The sequence below is a fragment of the Octopus bimaculoides genome, chromosome 12 (genome assembly GCF_001194135.2).
Source record: "Octopus bimaculoides isolate UCB-OBI-ISO-001 chromosome 12, ASM119413v2, whole genome shotgun sequence".
NCBI classification, from domain to species: domain Eukaryota; kingdom Metazoa; phylum Mollusca; class Cephalopoda; order Octopoda; family Octopodidae; genus Octopus; species Octopus bimaculoides.
In genome coordinates, this window is record NC_068992.1 from 49,131,191 (window position 1) to 49,145,296 (window position 14,106).

The 14,106-nt window shown below is 37.2% G+C and overlaps 1 protein-coding gene across 2 annotated transcripts in view; it reads right to left on the reverse strand.

The window, feature by feature from the left end:
* Window positions 1-823: 823 nt before the first annotated feature.
* The window catches only part of LOC106875369 (uncharacterized), a 19,734-nt gene continuing 6,451 nt past the window's right edge, over window positions 824-14,106 (reverse strand). The window contains exons 1-10 of one of the 2 annotated variants that reach the window (XM_014923466.2): window positions 13,823-14,078; window positions 11,976-12,162; window positions 11,285-11,415; window positions 10,779-10,842; window positions 9,870-10,204; window positions 9,282-9,465; window positions 7,628-8,037; window positions 7,116-7,322; window positions 6,040-6,118; window positions 824-4,536 (exon numbers count right to left, since the gene is read on the reverse strand). In XM_014923466.2, the coding sequence (XP_014778952.1) occupies window positions 1,796-4,536; window positions 6,040-6,118; window positions 7,116-7,322; window positions 7,628-8,037; window positions 9,282-9,465; window positions 9,870-10,204; window positions 10,779-10,842; window positions 11,285-11,296 (4,032 nt within the window). In that variant the 5' untranslated portion in view covers window positions 11,297-11,415; window positions 11,976-12,162; window positions 13,823-14,078 and the 3' untranslated portion in view covers window positions 824-1,795. Of the gene's footprint in view, window positions 4,537-6,039; window positions 6,119-7,115; window positions 7,323-7,627; window positions 8,038-9,281; window positions 9,466-9,869; window positions 10,205-10,778; window positions 10,843-11,284; window positions 11,416-11,975; window positions 12,163-13,822; window positions 14,079-14,106 lie in introns of those variants that run through there. The other variant, XM_014923465.2, reaches the window with a different exon arrangement.

A 14,106-nucleotide genomic window follows, 5' to 3' on the forward strand; every position in this document is an offset into this window, starting at 1 on the left:
CATGCGGTGGACGAAATAGGAATACAAAATACAAAATGGCTGATAGTTAGCAAGGTGAGACACACACATAAGAAAGAAGGAAACAAAGGACCACTGATGAGGTCACAGAAGTGTGACGACAGAACTCTGGCCGAAATAAGATTAAGATTAATGTAATGTAATATAAAGCTGAAGCAAATTAACACCAAACATACAGTGCGTGTGTTTTTATTGGCTAAACTGGCAATATGACCATCCCCAAGTACAACAACATATATATATATCTGTGTGTGTGTAGTTATGTTATATTCTGTTAAGAACATAGTGCAGTACAGTAAAAAGTTCATCCACCTTCAGATTTCATCTGGTGTTATCCACTAGTAGTATTATTCCAGCAAGAATTATTACTCTTTTATTCTGCATCCAACCTAATATGTAGGAAAAGACAGTAAAACCAGAAAGAGTTGTTGGTGTGGATTACTTTCCAGTAGTAAGCTAAGGGTGAAAAAAAAAAAAAAAGGAACAAGGAAAAGAAATGAACGAGAGGAAGGTACCCAACAACAACCACTTAGACAACAAGCATTTTCATCGCTTCAGGGTTGATTTTGTGATCTTGAACTTTAGAAAGCGCAGCTGTTAAAAATGGTAATCTTCAGCATTGATGAAGAAACTTAGGAAACATCCTTGACAACAAGGAAATGTCAATGTGTGTGTGTGTGTGTGTGTGCATGTGTGCTGGGAGAGGCATGGCTGTTTGCTATGTTAAAACTGGTTGTTATATAATCACAGAAACAGATCACAGAATGAATAAGATGAAAAGAAAAAAAACAACAAAAACCCAGAATCTATTGAATGAATCTCTTCTGAGAAATATGGTTACAATCACAAAAAAGTTGTATAGTTTAATAAGGCCAAAATACAAACACTAAAGTGAAAATAAATATTATAATACCAATATTAAACAGGACTCACCAAGGACTTCATTTTCACAAATCATTATAAATATACTTAAATCAATTTAAAACAACATTTCTGATTGTCATGAAATTCAAAGTAAGGTTCTTCAGTTTCATATTCAATACCTTGAAGAGATAAAATATGAGACAATTGGACAAAGAATACATGTGGTTACATCTTGGGAGCTCAAAGCTTGATCTCAGTGCATTTATAATGATATTTAATGAAATATTTAGTGAGTGTTCCTCAAAGTGGCTTCCAGAAGATTACTTCACTTGCATCAGTATATGCTTTTCTTTCTTTTTTTTAATTTGCTATTTTTTTGTCTGTACAACATTACAAGGTTTTTTTTTTTTTCTGTACAACTCTATAACTGAATATTCAAAGATAACTTCTTAATGTTAACAAAGACGAAGAATTGAGATTATTCCTTATTATATAAATAGTGAGATCCCAGTAAATACTATATCATATTTACATTAATAATCTCTTTAAATTAAAAAGAAAAAAAACCCCTTGACTACCAAATCAAAGAAGATTTTGGTAATTCCATGTATATAAAATATCTACAAAATATTTCAGGGAAGAATGCACTGCAGTGTGCTTCTTATTACCTTATCCAAACCCCACACAAGGATTTGAACTTAAAAATTGCAAGCTAACAAATCACTTGCTCATGATAGAGTTCTTACTGAATAGCAGTGTCATATATTTACACTATGGTACCTATTTACAGTTTGGTGGACTGAGCCAGTTATAACCAAGTCTTCATTATGGACAACATGCAGAGCAGAGCTGGTGATGTGATTTGAACTTTTAAACTCTTTATTCAATAATATAATGCCCCACTGACATGTGATCAGTTGGAGGAATTATCAACAGCAATTGTGGAAGAATTATCAACAGCAATTGTGGAGGAATTATCAACAGCAATTGTGGAGGAATTATCAACAGCAATTGTGGAGGAATTATCAACAGCAATTGTGGAGGAATTATCAACAGCAATTGTGGAGGAATTATCAACAGCAATTGTGGAAGAATTATCAACAGCAATTGCCGTTTCAACAAAGCTTGTATTCTGTTGGTCGTCTAACACCTTTATTTCAATGTTCGGTGTGTCGATAGTAGCAACATCAATACGACATGTGGTTACATGGCTCTCAGCATGCGCTAGAGAGGAGAAGACAGCATTACACTCACTACACATAAACACTTCTGGCATCTCCATCAACTGGGCAGCCTGTGCAGCAGCCTGCAGAATGTTGCCTTCTGGGATACCAGACAGGTTCGACATATCGATGACAATGTCGTTTTGATCACCCACTGGAATGGCAATGTTTTCACCAGACTCTACCTGCTGTTGTTCCAGATGAAGTCCATCAACTGTTAATGTCATTCCATCACTGATAACCGTTCTGCTCAGCTGCCATGATTTATCTCCTTTACAACGAGGCTGATGGTGTTTCAGTGTAGCCGAACACGAAAATGGTTTGTTACAGTTCTGACACACATATTTACTGATTCCAGTATGAATGACCATGTGTTGAATAAGTTTTGACTTAAATTTAAACGCTCGATCACAACATGCACACTTAAATGGTTTCTCTGTAGTGTGGATATGAATCTGATGTTTCATCAACATTGTGCGGAAAGCAAACCCTTTGCCACACAGCTGACATTTGTGTGGTTTGTTACCGGTGTGTTTGTTGAGATGATCATTGAAGTTAGCTTTACTGATGTGTTTTTGACCACAATAGTCACAAGTAAAACGATATTTTCGTTTGCTAACGTCTTTGTGAGTTTCTAAATGGTCTTTAAGAGTGTTGCTTTCAAAGAAACGCCAGCCACATAAGTTGCATTCGTGTTTCTTAATGCCTTCGTGTCGTTTCATGTGAGTGCGGAGGTAGCGTATGTGATTGAACTGTTTACCACACTGCGTACACTGAGCTGCTTTCTCTTTTGTGTGAACAGCTTGAATATGAGTAATTAAATGGTTCCCTTTTGAAAAGAGTTTCCCACATAAATTGCACAACTTAGAATCATCTACGTGAGTTTCTTTGTGATTAATCAAAGCAGAATAGTTCGGAGCCACAAAACTGCATTGATTACATTTCATAGAAGTCTTTTTCGGATCAGGCTCCTTAGTGATTTTGTGCATAAAACTCATGTGCCAATTCAGTTTGGCAGTACCCTGAAAGCTTTTGCCACATACAGAACAGTGAACAATAGCTAACTCGGGAAATGGTCCATGTTTACGAGACAGGTGACTCTTTAAGTCAAACAATCGATCGAAAGTTCTTTGACAGACATCACAACGCAATGGGTTTTCTATGTTGTGTACTTGCTTTAAATGTTCGGTAATTATGTGAAATTCATTAACCGGTAAGCCACACAGGTAACAAAGCAGGTCATAAGTGTGAGATGACAGCTGTTTTGATTCTGTAATTTTAAGAGTTTGATTAAAAGTGTTCCCAGCATACCTGGAATTTACGTCACTAGTAGATGATGATGATGATAAGGATGACGATGGTCCACTACCACTTATACCAGCAGCAGCTAATTCATTCCTATTTCTCTGTCTTTGCCTTTTTTTGGAAGAGAATAAATCCCGGATGGTAGGTAATACAGCAACGTCTGACATTACTAATGGCTTGAAAACACGAGATTTAGGTCTTTTGCTAGAATCTTTTGATTTAGAAGGATTAGCACTAGTTGAAGCTGCTTTAGAATTCTTCTGACTAACAGTATCACTTTGAACAGTACTGCCATTATCATCATCATCATTGTTCTTATTACTATTATCGTTAATACTACTACTAGTGTTACCCTCAGCCTTTATAAGCTTATTAGTTTCAGAACTGTCATCAATTAACATAGCCTCATCAGGTTTACCACTGACTGAGCAACTGGCACCAACTGTTTCTGAAGATGGAGAGTCTTCATCACTTGAGTCGTTTAAACCATTCTCGGTGTTCATTTTAAAGAGTTCATTTTTCTTGGGTTTTCCCACAAGGAATGAAAAATCTATTTTCTTCCCACGGGTAGAATAGCGTTTGCTATTCAACAGGTGACTATCAGCATCTGGGGTCATGTCATAAGCCTCATCAAGATCTTTTTCATAAACAGGTTCTTCAGAAGCGTTAACTTTATTGCTAATCTCTTTCCTTGGCCTTCCTCTTTTCCTTTTGATTGGTTTAGCACCTGGACTTTGTAAATCTACTTGGGTTAAGTCAACTTTTCGAACTTTAATATTGCTTGGGTTCAAACAGTTGTTTAGTTTTCGAGGCCGCCCACGTTTTCTGGGAGAAGATGGCGAGGCCACCAAACTGGCTGCTGGACTCTCAGGATGTTTCTCACCATTATCTTTAGATCTTTTGGAGCTGTATTCTTTCAAAGTAACTTTTGTATCTTTGTCACAATTATTTAATGCCCGTTTGTTCAGCTGCTTTGAAGACTGGTTAGAACAGATGTTTTCTGGCGTTTTATCACCATTAAATGTGTTGGAGGGATTCATTTCAAGTGACGATGGAATTTTCTGCTCTGACAGCAGGCTGACTTCAACTTGCATGCTAGCATCCATACAATTCTTTGGGTACAAATCTGAAAAAAAAATAAATAAATAAATAATGGTTTCTGATTAAAGTACAAGGCCAGCAATTTTGAGGGGTGGAGAGTAGTCAATACTATCAACCCCAAACTTAAACAGAGCTTTAATTTATTGATCCCACCGAAAGGATGAAAGACAAAGTTGATTCAACAGGATTTGAACTCACAATGTAAAGAGCCGGAGTCAAACACCACAAAGTACATTTTTTGACATTCTAGCGATTCTGCCTTTATGGCATTTTGATTTAGACACAAGGCCAGCAATTTTAAGGGAAGGAAGGCCTAGTCAATTCCCTCGACTCCAGTATTTGATCTCATCATCCCTAGAGGGATAAAAAGCAAAGTTGATCTCAGTAAGAATTGAACTCAAAATGTAAAGAGTTGGAAAAATACCACAAAACATTTCTTCTAGTGTTTTAACAGTTCTACTATTCCACCACCTTCATATAATAATTGATTCTAATTAAGGCACAAAGTGACCAAATTTAGGGTAAGGGAACAGTCAATTACATCAAGTCCTGTAACTGGTACTTCATTTTATCGACCCTGAAAGAATAAAAGACAAAGCTAACCGCAGTATGTCTCCACCCCCTATTTTACAGTTGAATTCAAGATGTAAAGAGCCAAAAGAACAACAACATCTCTCACAATTTTGCCAATCCCTTGCCCAGAAGGATGAAAGACAAAGTTGACCGGGGCAAGAACACAAAAAGCAGGAAATATCATAAAGGGTTTGGGCCAACACACTAATGTCAATTTGTCAGCCATTTTCTTGCAAGTATTAATGGATTGTTGATTGTGTATTTAAGATGCTGGACTACAGGCCTATTGACCAAATGGTTAATAGCTCAAGTCTATCTACTGCAACCATTATAATACCTATTGAATGCTGGTGTTGAAGGTATTGACAAGGCTCCTCCCCATCCTGTGTATATCACCTTGCAGTCTATTCTACTTGACTGAGAAAAACAAAAATTTCACTCCCTACCTCTCAACTAGTCAAAGACAAGGAAGAGTATCATCTAGTATAATCTACTCCCTACTTCACAGTTGACTGGACAGCAGTAGGAAAGAATACCATCCAACATATCTCTACTCTTTACTTCACAGTTGGTTAATGGTAAGAAGGTGTACCGTCCAGCATATCTACTCCCTACTTCACAGTTGAACAGGTAATAATAAGGAGTATCGACTAGCATACTCCACTTTCTACTTTACAGGTGAGTGGTTAGTAGTAAGGAATATCCACCTAGCTATAAAAATAATTGAGATAAGAAATAAACCATCTTCCTTATGCAAACAATACACATGTAATGTTGTATGGAAAACAATTCCAATCCGACACCAACTGAAGACTGGGTCCTTTGATTCACTTGTGCCACGTTCCTGGCCATAACATTTGTTAATTCTCTTTCAAATGTAGTCGGTCATTGGGGAGTGGGGTTCTGATATTAAACTACATGCCTCATATGGCCATTAAGAAAATAGTTCACTGACCTTCATCAGTCTGAGTATTTTTCTCTTCGTATTGTTTTGTGGGAGTAACTTGTTCTGTATTCGGATCTCCGATAATGGCCTGAAAAGAAAACAGTAAAGACGATTAGGCCAAACAGGAAAAGCACGTGTAGAAAATGTCACAGCTTGCATTTAGAGAAACCACAGTGTGTGTAGAGAGAAAATAACATACTTTTTGACATACAAGTCAAATTTTTCAAAATTTACTAACAAGCACCCACTACACTCTCAGAGTGGTTGGCGTTAGGAAGGGCATGCAGCTATAGAAACTCTGCCAAATCAGATTGGAGCCTGGTGTTGCCATCTGGTTTCACCAGTCCTCAGTCAAATCGTCCAACCCATGCTAGCATGGAAAGCGGATGTTAAATGATGATGATGATGATATATATATGCATATATATATATATATGTCTATGTGTATACACTCATACACACACCCCAGGCTTCTTTCAGTTTCTGTCTATCATATCCATTCACAAGGCTTTAACTGGCCAGGATCTGTAGTAAAAGACACCTGCCTAATGTGCCACACAGTGGGACTGAGCTTGGAACCATGTGGATGGAAAATAAATTTCTTCACCACGCAGCCATGCTAGCACCTGTTTGTACAGAAATAAATGCCAGATGATAATTTTCTATGGATGTTGACATAATGATAAATCAGGTGACCTTATATGGGTTTTTTTTAAATGTTTTTTAGCTTTATGATATAAACTTTTGTTTGTTTATTTTCTTTTTAAATGTACGTTAATTAGACAAAATACTGAAATGTCTTTATTTTACAGTTTTATTCTATGCCAGGTGAGAAATGACAATAACCAAGAGAATTATGTGTGCAATTCCTAGCTAAACATGCAACAACAGCAGCAGTTTGTATCATGTCACTGCATGAATTTGCAAACATAACCAACACATATGTCAGTATGAAAAAGAAAAAACCCCAAAAAAATACAAGATTAAAAAAAAAAAACAAAAAAGAAAAGACAGACAAGAGTCAATAATGATTTCAGAAATTTTTGTTTGATTTTACTCTGCAAAGCTAGAAGTGAAATTCTTACTTTTAACACCAAGTCTTTTGTCATTTCTAGAACTTTCAAATTTCCTACTAATTCACGTACAAGAAGACTCCCCAGTTCTCCTGCGCTCCAAATCAATTTAGCACCAGTATGTAAGGCAATATCAGAAAAGATCTCCTCAACGTTGCCTTTATCACGAAGAGCATCGACACATTCATTAGACAACCTGGCAATCACGTGTTCATAGACCTGCGAAAATAAAGAGGAGAAAACGGGGGGGGGGAATTAATTTATTACATGTTTGGTACAGGAAAGGTGACTTCACTAAGGAAATAACGAGGGCCCTGGCCTACTGTAAAAGAAATAATTAAATAAAAGGGTTCGGATCTGGTTAACAAAATATTCAAGAACGTATGAATGCTTGTTATATAACCACCCACTCACACAGGCAACCCAGAGCTATAGCACAAGACACTTGCCCATGGTGTAGTGGAGTTGGACTGAACATGAAATCACAGGTGCAATATGTGTAGAATAAATAGTGAAGGAGATACCTGTAAATCTTCCAAGGATTTTGGTTCACATAACACTTCACCTTCCTCAACATCCTTATCCTCATGTGTTACTTCCGATGGTGGTTCCCCAGTTTTCTCATTCTCTCCAATGTTACCGTTTTCAGCCACAAGAAACGAAGGACACAGGTCCACGTTGGCATTTGTCTTTTCCTCTTTTAGTTTCTGCCCAGATTCTCCGATGACAGAAAAATTCTCTATTGCTGTTACACTCGACTCATCCTGCTTCAAGACTTTCAGACAGACAGGCCCAGGACAGATCTTTAAATGCCGAGCAAAGCTCTTGCGCCGCCGCCGGGTCGATCCGCAAATGGGGCAGTGAAAGTGATAGCGGATTTTATTACAACCTTTCTCAAGCTCACAACGTCCATTACAGAGGAGCACTGAGTATTCTGTAAAATAGAATAAAAATAAAATATTTAATTAGGAGCAATCATGGCTGTGTGGTTAAGAAGCTTGATCTGCAATCGACCATATGGTTTCAGGTTCAGTCCCACTGTGACACCCTGAGCAAGTGACTTCTACTATATTTATGAGCAAATTTGGTAAACAAACTGTGAGGAAACATGTCATATGTACACACACACACACACACACACACAATCATCATCATCATCATCATCATCATCATCATTGTTTAACGTCTGCTTTCCATGCTAGCATGGGTTGGACGATTTGACTGAGGACTGGTGAAACCGGATGGCAACACCAGGCTCCAATCTAATTTGGCAGAGTTTCTACAGCTGGATGCCCTTCCTAACGCCATACATATACATACATATATACATACATACACATATATGTGTGTGTTCTGCACTGCTTGACAACCAGTGTTGGCTTGTTTACATCCCACTAACTTAGTGGTTCGGTAAAAGAGACCGGCAGATTAAGTACTGGGCTTTAAAAAAAAATATTAGTGTCAAATCGTTCAATTAAACACTTTAAGGTAGTGCTCCAGCATGGCCACAATCCAATAACTGAAACAAGAGCTAAAAGATCAAATATATACTTTTTCATTTCTATATATGTATAGAGGAAACATTTACAAGTGTTGTACACACAAGTGTACAATGCATATATATACATATATATATATATTTAAAGACACCCTCAACTTAAACACTGAAGAGGAGTGTAAAAGTACTGTTCCTATATGTAATATAATTGTATACTTTCCGAAACCTGTTTCTGATATTGCATCATGACAGAGCTATGATTGGCATTTAAAAAACAAATTTCCAATTATATTCACTTTTATTTTGTAATCATATTATTTACTGCTATGCATTAATGTCTGTCGTAAGTGACCTAGTCATCGTTACAATAAGACAGAGTATCAACAAGATACGGCAGGACAGAGTGTCAGTGATACAGAGTACCAGTGGGATGTAATGGAATAGAGTATCCGAGGTATATTAGGATAAAGTATTAATGCATATAAATAGAGTGCTAGTGAGGTATAGTGGGAGAGAGTATGAGTGAGATATAGTAGAATAGAGTATTAGTGAGAGAAAGTTATCATTGATCATTAGAGGAATAGAGTATCAGGGAGTACAGGTGAGAGTTAGTGGAATAAAGTACCAGTGAGATATAGTGGGACAGAGTGTCAGTGAGTACAAGTGGGATATCTCTGTACCTTTATACTGGATCCTTCTCTTCCAGTGAGCATAGTAATGGTACTGAAGGTGTTGCAAGAAATTGGGTTTGAATTTCTCCTTCGTACACAACGGACAGTGGTACTTATGGCCACAGTTACAGTCAGGAGCATAACACTTTTCCATGGGTAGATCATTCAGGGTACGTACAATGGACTGGTGATACTAGAAAAAAGTAGAGACATAGACTGAGGTTACATTACGACATGAAATATAAATGCAATTTGTTATTAGGGTACATACAACAGATTGGTGGACACTATATTCAAAGTTCAATGATATCTGACTAGTGTTCTACAACAAAATGATAGTGAATTGGACGAATTACAATATTTACTTCATATTTATCAAAATTTTGAATTCAAATCCAACAACAGGGTTGGCCTTGTTGATCATTCTTCTGGAGAGAATTATAAATTAAGCATCATACATATAGCTGCACATCACCTCAACCAATGGAGAAATTAACAGCACTAAATCTACTGTCCATCTTCATCCATTTTTAATGAGCCACTACATAAAAGTAAAGGATTTAATGAGAAACAAAGCAAGGACATTGGTTAGCTTACCTTTAAACCTTCGACATCACGCGGATGAGGAACGTTCTCAAAATCTTTCTCCAAAAGTATTGTAGCCTTTCTCCAATTGTCTGTCAGTGCTTTGGAAGTGCGAGGCTGTTCCATGCAGCGCCATAAATGGTTAATGAGTGGACTCCGTCGGTTTCGCATAACATTGCAAACTGGGCAATGATAATGTGGTCCAGATCTTTGTACATCAACTGCAGAAGTATCAAGTGAAGATTCTGAAGCTTTCTCCCCATCAGCAGGGGTCGTTGCTTCCGATGTAGTTTTCACATCTGCAGGTTTATAACATGATTCGTTCTTACAAAGATGGATTTCTTTACCTAAAGAAAGATGGAAGATTTTTTTTCTTAAATCGTAAAAAAAAAGAGTGAAAGACCAAAGTACGAAGTCCATTAAAGACAGTTGGAAGAAACATGGTCTTTACAACATCTATTGCCCTAAGCTCACGGGGTTAATAAAGCCTATCACCATTTCACAGATACTGAGACATCATTTAGCTAGAGTAACATATCTTCTCCCTGAACATCAAAAAGTCAAGAACCACATATATCCATCACTTAAGATAATCATCGACGTTAATTGCTTTATACCCACTTTCCATAGTGGTATAAAGTGGGTGAATCATCACAGCCCAAGTCAACTATTTTCTGAAGTTACTGCTCCCCTAGACCACCTGCAAAGTTATGTGCTGTTTATCTTGATATGAAATCACCATGTCCTGCACATATGGTTGTGATGCATGTGACTGGTGTACCCTTATCAGATGGGTGTCATGATGGGTATACCGGGCATTGTATATTTGTACTCCAGTGTCACTCTGATGGCATGCATTGCTCTCACTCAATAATAATAATAATAATAATAATAATAATAATAATAATAATAAAACCTTACCATATCCTTTGATAGTATTTGGATATTTTGGATCTGGCACAGAGATACAGCTCTTATCCTTGCCCTTAAATGAAATATTGTATTCAAATATTAGTAACATCTCATTGTAAAACATCATCATCATCATCATCATCATAATAATCATCATTTACTATCCACTTTTCTAAACTAAAAGTAACACTTTTATCCACTAAGCCACAGACATGAGGAGTGCACAAAACTACAACTATATGAAACAATGACTCATCTCAAGACATTTAACCCTTTCGTAACCAAATTTCTGTTGAAATGCACTACCTATGTTTCAATTAATAAAGAATTAAGCAAAATGACTTTGTTATTATTAAGTTGAGAGCATAAATTCACAAGAAAGGTTTTAATTTAGATTGCTTTAAAATAGGAAGTTTATATCATAGAACCAGAGCAGTCTCAAGTAGGTTGGTATCAAAAGGGTTAAACATTATATAAACATAGAATTTAAAATGGATATTTAAAGACTTACATACCATTTTCTTCATATGCGAATGTAGGTGCAGAGTAAAGGCATAGCGCTTCAGCAATTTTGAAGGACAGTAAGGACAATGATAATGTCCAGCGATCTGACCACAAGACCAGAAACATTTCACTATAGTTACATCTGAAATCAGTAAAGAAAATTACGTGGTTTCAAGTCACTGATATAGAAATAATTTTACAATCAAAAATGCAATCTTAACACCATCTTAACACCAATTTCAATTTTGTAGTCTTGAAATTTTCCAACTCAATATCTTCCCTCCACCCTACCCCCCACTCCATGCCAATGTAGCCCATCTAGAATCGCTGTGGTTACCCACGGAGAGAGGGGGGAGAAGGCGAGGGAGATGGAAGAAGGGGGACAAAGAGGGGAGAATGAGAAACAGGAGGGGAAAGAAGGAAGGGAATAGGAGGGGAGAGGAGGAGGAAGAAGGGAATAGGAGGGGAGAGGAGGAGAAAGAAGGGAATAGGAGGGGAGAAGTAGGGCAGGGGAGGGAAGGAAGGAGAGGAGTACAGGGAAGAGGACAAAGAGAGAAGTAGGAGTGTGAGGAGTAATGGGAGAAGGGAGGGGAGAGGAAGGAGAGAGGGAAGAGGAAACTGGGGTGAGCATCAACAGCAGCAATAATCCCTTCCATCTGAGAAGTTCTTGAATTATGTAAGAAGGAATCTTTGCGTACCCACCTTCAGCTTGTACTGCATAGGAGAGATGTAGCAACTCTAGGTGATCTCTGACCCGATGTGATTTTGTAGGTTTGAAGTGATTGATATCACAGAAGGGGCAATGGATCTTCCCATTGCAGCAGTTCTCAGCTGTACACGTGTCCAAAATGATCTCATGGCCTTTCAAAATGATGCCATGCTGCTTGGACTGTAATGAAAACAAAAGAGAAAGATTACATTTGTTATCATGAAAGATCATACAATATTTCATAGCTTTGAAATTTTGATGTGTTTGTATATTTTTAGTATAACATTATAGATTAGATGTGAGAAGCCAAATCTGGTCAGTTTGAGTATAAAACGGGTTTGGGCCAGATATGGCCAGTTATTTATTCACATTATTGTTATTTTAATCTTGTTAATAAACAATATCTGTTTTAATTATTTTTATTTTAATTATATCAATAAATAATGTCTGTAATATTAATTATTCTTATTTTAATTACATTAACAAACAATATATATAAACTAATCAAACTGTTTACAATTATTTTCAGTTTAATTACAATGTCCTTTATTACATAGGGGTAACAATTTGGGGTGGGAGTAAGTTTTCAAATGTTTTAGGTGGATGTACCTGTCACTCCTTTAATCTCTCTTTATCTCCACCCACTGTACCTGCCACCTCTCCTCTCTCTCTCTGCAACTCCACCCAATATACCTGCCCCTCCTTCGTTTAAAATCTCTCTCTACCTAATGTACTTGCAACCACTTCTCTTTCTCTCTCTCTACCTAATGTACTTGCAACTGCTTCTCTCTCTCTCTCTCCCTACCTAATGTACTTGCCACTGCTTCTCTCTCCCCCTCTAAGTCCACCCAATGTACATGTCTCTCCTCCTTTAAGCTCTGTTCCTTTCCTCCCTCTCTAAATCCACCCATTTTCTCACTATACCCTATCTCTAGCTCTACCAGATTCATCTGAGAATATAAAAATAAACCAGCACCATACCTAGGAACCAGGTGTTAACCCTTGGTACAGTGGTTCCTTTCTGATCTCTTTTGTTTTTTTATTCTCCAATAGCTTAGTTAGAAAGAGAAGGGCAACATCCATGACCCCTATCCATGATGCTAAGACTGGTGGAAAGAAGGAAATAAAGTTCACTTCAGACTGGAGAGCAGGCTAGGATTCTTGCAGCAGAGTAAAGTTTGCTAAAAGTGGTAGTGTTACGCATAAAAATTTACCACCAAGGAACAAACAGCCCACCTGAATTTCACTAACAAAGCTATATAGATGACCTAATGCTGCACAATGAGATTGAACTCATGGTCATATAGACATGAAACAAACCCCTTAACCACATATTCATGCCTGTTTTAGGAGGTTAATTGTTAGGCTGTCATAAATATAAACAGTGAGATGAAACAAAGAAGGGACATTAGATTTGTAAAAGGGACGGCACTAGTTTCCATGGCAGTGGGCAGTACACATGTTATCAGGTAAGTGAAGTATATGTTGGAAGATGACTCAAATGCAATCAATCCAAGTAACAGGTGCTGCATTTATAAGAAATATTGACTGCTTTGTGAAGGTGTGACTGAGAACATTATTGCTTGAGACACGTGTCCACAAAGTCTGGGTACATGTGGATTAACACATACTTTAAGAAATTATTATTTCTTATATTTAATTGTTTATGTTATGATTTTATTTACTCCATTTACCCAGACTTTGTGGACACCCTGTATATATAGACACATAATATATATATTGTTGTATTTCCCTCAGGTGACTCGCAGAGATAACACAACGAGTTGTACAATTTAATTATTACATTTATTATTCAATTACATACAAAGAACGCACTCACCCAATGTTCGTTGTGTTAATAAACAAAAGTCATGTCCACCATATATATCAATGACATTTTACTACACCAGTCACAGAAGACAACAACAATGAAACAATGAACTCAAACGAACCACAGTGACACACGGAACGTCAGACGAATTACATATCTAACAGTCCATATAACAGCTCCCCACTGAAATTGATGCTACACAAGAAGTATCAACAGCAAAGTCTCTCTTAGGTTTTACGGGTTTTCTTGGACTGTCTTGGGTTGTCTGGTCCATACTCTGGAACGGGTAACAT